At 43.9% G+C, this 7507-nt stretch overlaps 1 protein-coding gene across 1 annotated transcript; it reads right to left on the reverse strand.

Moving 5' to 3' along the window:
- Positions 1-276: 276 nt before the first annotated feature.
- Positions 277-1224, reverse strand: LOC102020380 (olfactory receptor 12-like). Its single transcript, XM_005411172.1, has one exon. The coding sequence runs from the start codon at positions 1222-1224 to the stop codon at positions 277-279; it is 948 nt and encodes a 315-aa protein (XP_005411229.1).
- Positions 1225-7507: the final 6283 nt, after the last annotated feature.

Raw genomic sequence — 7507 nt, forward strand, 5'->3', positions numbered from 1 at the left:
CCTCCACTTTCGACCATCAGTTTTACGGTGGTGCAGTTCATGTGCTATTCACATCTAATGAATGACTTCCCTGCGGTATGCCTCCATGAAACACTGGAGAGATGTACTGGAGAAAGAAAGCCAGAAAAGCAGAAGGGGAAAAGGCAGGAAAGCAAAATGTCAAGAAAGGAAGCAAGCATGGAAGCAACCACCACCACAACAACTCAGTAAAAAGACAGTGTGTTTCTTTGGAGTCCTTCCTCCAACCCAGGACACTGTCTCTCACTGACCACCCCTTCACAGGGCTGCCCATCTCTGCCCCAGCCTCCGCAGGGCGTCCTTCACATCCTTGTTCCGCAGACTGTAGATGAGGGGGTTGAGCATCGGGATGACCTGGGTGTAGAAGATGGACACCACCTTGCCCTGCTCCATGGACTCCACAGCTCCTGGCTGTGCGTACATGACAAACACTGTCCCATAAAACAGGGACACGGCTGTCATGTGAGACCCACAGGTGGAGAAGATCTTCGCTCTCCCCAGTCCTGAGCGCATCCTGAGGATGGTCACTGTGATATAGCCGTAGGACACCAGGATCACTAATACAGTGCTCACAATGATGAAGCCACAGATGCCAAACAAGAAAAGCTCATTGAGAGCTGTGTCGGCACAGGCCAGCTGCAGCAGGGGCGGCACGTCACAGAAGAAGTGATCGATGCGGTTGGAGCCGCAGAAGGGGAGCTGGAACGTGAGGCTGGTCTGCACGATGGAGTTGAGGCAGCCTCCGCAGTAGCAGCCCAGCACAAGGCGGGCACACATTGTAGAGGACATAGTCACGGGGTAGCGCAGGGGGCTGCAGATGGCCACGAAGCGGTCATAGGCCATCACAGCCAGCAAGAAGGCCTCCGTGGTAGCAGACAGGGAGAAAAAGCAGAGCTGAGTGGTGCATCCTGCAAATGTGATGACCTTGGAGGAGAAGAAGCTAGCCAGGGCTTTGGGGGCGATGACAGACGAGTAGCAGAGGTCCAGGAAGGACAGGTTCTTGAGGAAGAAGTACATGGGGGAGTGCAGGCGGGCATCCAGGGTGACAACTATGATCATGGTGAGGTTGCCCATGACGGTCACCATGTACAGTGTCAGGAACACGGTAAAGAGCAGGGCCTGGGTTGCCGCTTCTCCCGGGAATCCCACCAGCACAAACTCCTGCCACAGGACTGCTGAGAGGTTCCCCTGTCTCCAGGTTGTCATAGTCCTGAGCCGGGACAGCTGTGTAGAGAGGACGGTGGAGGCAGTGACAGGGTGCAGGTCACAGTTCCGTGCTCACACACCCCATGCGTTAGAAGGACTCTTCGGTACCCCAATGCCCGCTGACAAGAGGCCACTGCCTTCCTGACTGTCCTCCAAGATAAGCTCACTGTGCCCTGAAAGGGGGCATTGTGTCTGATTTACTGAATTCATGACTAACAATGAACCTCTTCCTGTGCAGGAGAGTGTGTGCTCTACACTGCTTGCTGTAAAGAAGCATCCAGAGCTGAGTGACCCTCGGTGTAAGGACAGCATGATGGCAACCCTTGTCTGCCTCTGTGATCCCCGTCCTCCCACTGCTGTGCGAAGCTGCAGAGCCACGCTGCTTCTGTACCTGGCTCTTTGTCCCATCCCACTCTGCCCACTCCAAGCTGACTCACCTGCTGGTTCAGGAAACAGTTACGGGCACCTCTTGCCACTGTGACTTGGGCCAGTGCATGTCCCATCTCCAGGCTGCCTCTCTTGGTTTCCCCTTCAGGACCCCAAGTTTCAATCAACTTCTCTGAGCCTGAGCTTGGGCCATGGTTTGTTCAAACTGTTGAGTTCAAAGCTCTCTGCCTCCTTAAGGACATCAGGGACTTCTGCCAATGCCCCAGTGCTGGGAAGGGGCTGGTTCAGCCCTGTGGTTCAGAAATAGTAGGACTCGTGCTGTCATGTTGAGCTACAGCCTGTGCTCAGTGCCAGACTGTGCCCTGCTCACCTGCAGTGGCGGGGGCTTCACAGAGCTCTGGCTCTTTCTCACTTGGAAAGCAGCTGGCCTGTCTCAGTCTCATCTCATGTGTTGACCTCACCTACCAGGTGAGTCAGACTTACCCACGATCACACAGATGGTGCCTGGGCTTTCAGGGTCTCCATGCTCTTGAGCTTGGTTGTAGTGAAGATAATAAGCTGGACACTCAGGCCTCCCAGTTCTTCTGCAGTTCAGATCCCACTTCCTCAGCAGCAGAGTGCGGTGGGCTCCTTGCATCCAGCAAGTGACTGCTGGTAGAGGTTCTGGCTGAAGCAAGCTTGTGGGTCTCTGTGGAAATGGGAAGGGGGGCTCCCTCACCTCTCCCCTGTCCTATCCTCTGCACCCAGACAGCGCACCGAGGCACCTGCCCTTGAGGTCACTCTGCTGGGCAGGATTCTCTGTACCTGGGCCTCCAATGACCAATTAGAGAATCTCTGGGCTTCTTCACTGCACTGGGACTCCAACTCCCTGGGCCCTAGGAGCTGTAGTACTATGAACAATCTTTGTTGCATCATCTTCTAATGAGGGGATGGCAGAAGCCTGAGTCACTCAGGGACCCCTGGAGGGACCTTTAGGAGTGCAGCAGAGACAGCTCAGAGGGATCTGCATTGTGACCCTCAGAGCAGGAACCTCTGGGTGGGGGTCCTTTGGCCTTCTGGTCTTTGCCCCACTTCTGCTCTGTCCTGGCCTTGCTGGCATGAAGATGAGGAGGGAGACATTTCTACCCAGACCCATTTCTCTGCCTGCACAGGCTACTGGTCTCCTCTGAGCATTACGCTATAGTGCAATCAGGATGTTAAATAATGTCACCTTTGAATTCCCTTTCCAATTTTTCCTTTGCATAATCTCTAACAATTTCTTTCTCTTTCTAAATGTGTATCTAAATGAATATGTTTGAAAATTCATCAAAATGTGATTACAGGAAAGGAGAATGCTTTCCCTTTGTCCCAGTCATCCTCTGTCCCTTACCAGTAGCTGTGCGTTTGTCCACCCCTGTGTGCATACCTGGACTCTACTTCTGGTGTCCTTGTCTCAGCTGGGTCTCCACGCTCACTTGTTCTGCAGCATTTTCATTCGACAGTTTTTATGGGTGATGTTCTGCTGAGTGTATGGATCGGCGTGCTGCCCGAGTGCTTCCATGTGTGTGTGAAGTGTCGAGTACTTCTCCATCTTTCTACTGAGAAACACTCCAGTGTGATGCTCCCATCCCCAACCGGGATGTGGTCAGTGCACCCCCTGTGCCTCTGCTAGCATTTCCCTTGGCTTGAGTCCTACAGCTGGAGAGCTGGCCTTATTTGGGCAAATGATACCTAGTTTTCTCTGGGAATGTATAATTTATTTTAAGCCAGTGGCACGTTTTTGTTAATTGTCCCCAAAATGTCAGATGTTAAAGGCGTGGTCACCACTGTGGTACTACTGGGAGTCTGGGGGCCTCTGATAGGTGGACCCAGTGAGGAGAAAGTGAGGTCACCGGGGAGCATCCTCCATGGGGTGGCTTGGACCTCAGCCTCTTTTGTGCTCTTCCTTTCCTGCCCTGGCTGCTGTGAGGTGCACAGCTTCTTCCCTTCACGACTGACCATGGTGAGCTGCTTCACCACAAGCCCCAAAGCAATGGGACAAATCAGCCCCAGGCTGAAGCTGTCAGAACTGTGAGGCGAAGTATTCCTCTGCTCCTTATAACTGGATTAGTTCAGGTATACTTTTATAGCAACTGAAAGTTGGTGAGCTAAATTTTTACTACAATTATTGGTGCATACTCCTTCTACAGAATCATGGGTTTCATTGTAACATTTTCTTTCTTCTTTAATTTTAAAGAAAAAAAGGCTAAACAAACAATAAAATCCAGTTTCCAAATAGGTTAGTAGGACAGTTACAATGGCTGATACATTACATATTGTTGTCTTCATATTAGTTAATCAGAGTAAAAGATACAGGCATGATATTGTGTCTAAACAATATTAGCACAAAGCATTCTTTTCAAGGAACTATAGAAGCTAGCTGTAAAACTATCCCCCCCATTGCAGTTTGTCTTTTCTTTTGCAGTTATTTCACAGTTCAGAATTTCTATTGTACATTTTGGATCCTATTTTCTTGTTCAATTTCTCACACTAGTGAGACAATACTGTTTACCATATGTGTCTCATTTATTTCACTTATGAGTATGGTCTCGAGTTGCATCCATTTACCTATAAAAGTCTCCAGCTTATACTTTATGGCTAAGTAATACTCCATTATATAAAAAAAACCATAACTTTCTGATCCATTCCTTGTTTTTTTTTGTTTTTGTTTTTGTTTTTTTTTTGGTTTTTCTCCGGTACCAGGAACCGAACTCAAAACCTTGCACTTGCCAGGCAGGTGCTTTGCCACTGAGCTAAATCCCCAGCCCTCTGATCCATTCCTTGGTTGATGGGTGTTTATGTTGTTTCCAAAATTTAGCTATTACAGATTGTGCTGCTATAAACATGGGTGCATATACTTCACTGTGGTGTGATGTTTTTAACTCTTCTGGGAAGATAGTGACAAAGGCAATAGCTGGTTTGAATGGGACTTCTAATCCCAGTTTCTTAAGGAACCTCTACACTGATTTCCACAGTGGTTGCACCAGTGCACATTCCCATCAGCCATGGAGAATGGCTCCTTTTTCCCCACAACCCCTCCAGCATTTGTTATTGGTTGATTTTTTGATGATAGCCATTCTTGCTGGGGTGAGATGGAATCTCAGTGTTGTTTTAATTTACATCTTTCAAGTGACCAATGATGTTGAACACTTTTTCATGTATTTATTTGCCATTTGTAGTTCTGCAGATGTTCTAGATAAAAGTTCTTTGTCTGAGGGACAGATGGCTATAATTTTTTTCCCATTCTGTGGGTTGTTTTTTCATTCTGTTGGTGATTCATTTTATTGTGCAAAAGCTTTTTTTATAAGGTGAAATCCCATTTGTTGATTCTTTGCAGTATTTCCCTTGCACTCTGGGTTTTGTTCATGAAATCCATGCCTATACCTATGTCTTTGAGATTTCTATCTATTTTCTCTTCTAGTAAATTTAGTGTTTCTGTTTCAATATTTAGATATTTGATCCATTTTAGTTTAGTTTAGTGCATGGTGATAGACATGGGTCTAGTTTTGGTCTCTACATGTGGAAAGCCAGTTTTTCCAGCACCATTTATTAAAGAGACTATGTTTCTTCCAGTGACCATGTTTGGCCCTTTTGTCAAAGATAAGGTGGCTGAGTGTGTTTGGGGATGCATCTTCTATTCTGTTCCACTGATCCTCTGTTCTGTTCCACTGATCCTCAGGCTGTTTATTTGCCAGTACCGTGCTGATTTTACCACAGTAGCTTTGTAGGATAATTTCAGGTCTGGGATTGTGATGTTCCCTGACTTACTTTTGTTGCCCAGAGTTGCTTTTGCTATCCTAGGTCTTTTCTGGTTTCAAATGAATTTTAGGAATGTTTTCTCTAGATCTATGAGATATGGTAATAGTATTTTGATTGGGTTTGCATTAAATCTGTATAGCAGTTTTGGGAGTATGGCCATTTTCACTATACTGCTTCTTCCTATCCAAGAGCAAGGGATATCTTTCCATTTTCAGATATCCTTTTCTGATATCCTTTTTAGGGTACAGTAATTTTTATTGTATAGATCTTTTACATCCTTTGTTAGAGTGATTCCTTCAGATATCTTTTTCTGATATCCTTTTTAGGGTACTGTAATTTTTATTGTATAGATCTTTTACATCCTTTGTTAGAGTGATTCCTTCAGATATCATTTTCTGATATCCTTTTTGTGGTACTGTAATTTTTATTGTATAGATCTTTTACATCCTTTGTTAGAGTGATTCCTAAGTATTTAATTTTTTGGATGCTACTGTGAAGGGTGTGCTTTCCCTAAATTCTCTCTGTGATAGTTTGTTGCTTGTGTGCAGGAATGTTATTGAACTTTGAGTGTTGACTTTGTATCCTGCTACACTACTGAATTTGCATATTAAATTTACATGCTTTTCAGTGGAGTTTTTGGGGTCTTCTATGTAGAGCAACATGTCATCTACAAATAATGATAATTTAACTTCTTCCTTTCTTATTTTTATCCCTTTTATTTATTTTATTTTTTGTCTTTTTGAGACAGGGTTGTACTATGCAGTTCAGACTGGCCTTGAGTTCACTTTGTAGCCCAGGCTGGTCTCAAACTTGCAGCAATCCTCCTGCCTCAATCTCCTGAGTACTGGGATTACAGGCGTGTGCCACCATGCCCAGCTCTTTATTCCTATATTTTTTTCCTATTGTCTAATTGATCTGGTTAATATTTCCAGAACTATATTAAATAGAAGTGGTGATGGTGAATATCCTTGTCTTGTTCCTGATTTTAGAGTGAAAGCTTTCAGTTTCTGACCATTTGATGTAATATTAGCTGTTAGTTTGTCATAGATGCTTTTAATAAGAGACAATCTCCTGGATATCTGTGGGATCTGTTGTGATTTCCCTCTTTTCACTTCTAATTGCTTTGAATTTGTGCCCTTTCTTTCCTCTTTTTGATGAGGTTGTCTAATGGTTTATCAACTTTATTTACTCTTTCAAAGAACCAACTTTCTGATTCATTTGTTCTTTGTATTGTTTTCTTAGTCTCTATTGAATTAATTTCTGCTCTTATCTTTATAATTTCCTTCCTTGTATATGCTTTGGGTTTGATTTGTTCTTCTTTTTCTAGAAGTCTGAGGTTCTACATTAGGTTGTTCATTTGAGCTCGTTCTGTTTTCCTGATGTGTGTGTTCATTGCTATAAATTTCCCTTGTAGGATTGCTTTCATTGCATCCCATAGGTTTTGGTATGTTGCATCAGCATTATTGTTTAATTGTATATACTTTTAAACTTCATCTTTAATTTCCTTTGTGACCCATTGGTTGTTCAGAAGGGTGTTTTTAATTTGCATGTGTTAATATAGTTTTTATGGTTTCCTTTGTAATTGATTTACAGTTTTATTGCAGTATAATCAGAGACTATGCATGGGATGGTATCAATTCCTCTACATTTACTTAAACATATTTTGTCAGCTAATATATGATCTATTTTGGAGAGTGTCCCATGTGCAGCTGAGAAGAATGTATATTCTGATATTTTGGGGTGGAACAGTCTGTAGACATCTACCAAGTCCATTTGTTCCCAGGCTTGGTTTAATTCTAATATTTTTTTTGTTGATTTTTTGTCTAGTTGATCTATCCATTTGCGAGAGTTGGGTATTAAGGTCTCCCACTACAATTGTGTTAGTGTTTATTTGGCTTTTCATGTCAGTTAATATTTGTTTTATGTAGTTGGGTGAACATGTGTTTGATGCATAAATATAATTGTTATCTCTTCTTCTTGGGGTTTTCCCTTAATGAGTATGTAGTGACCATCTTTGTCTCTTTTGATCAGTTTTAGCTTGAAGTTAACATTGTCTGCAAATAGAATAGCTACCCCTGATTTTTTTTCTGGTTCTTGTGGCATGTTTTCCGTCCTTTGG

This window comes from Chinchilla lanigera, unplaced genomic scaffold (assembly GCF_000276665.1).
Source record: "Chinchilla lanigera isolate Chin_1 unplaced genomic scaffold, ChiLan1.0 scaffold00141, whole genome shotgun sequence".
NCBI lineage: Eukaryota > Metazoa > Chordata > Mammalia > Rodentia > Chinchillidae > Chinchilla > Chinchilla lanigera.

Bases quoted from the DNA above. Each gene is read 5' to 3' on its own strand.
- LOC102020380 (XM_005411172.1), bottom strand. From the start codon at position 1,224: ATGACAACCTGGAGACAGGGGAACCTCTCAGCAGTCCTGTGGCAGGAG.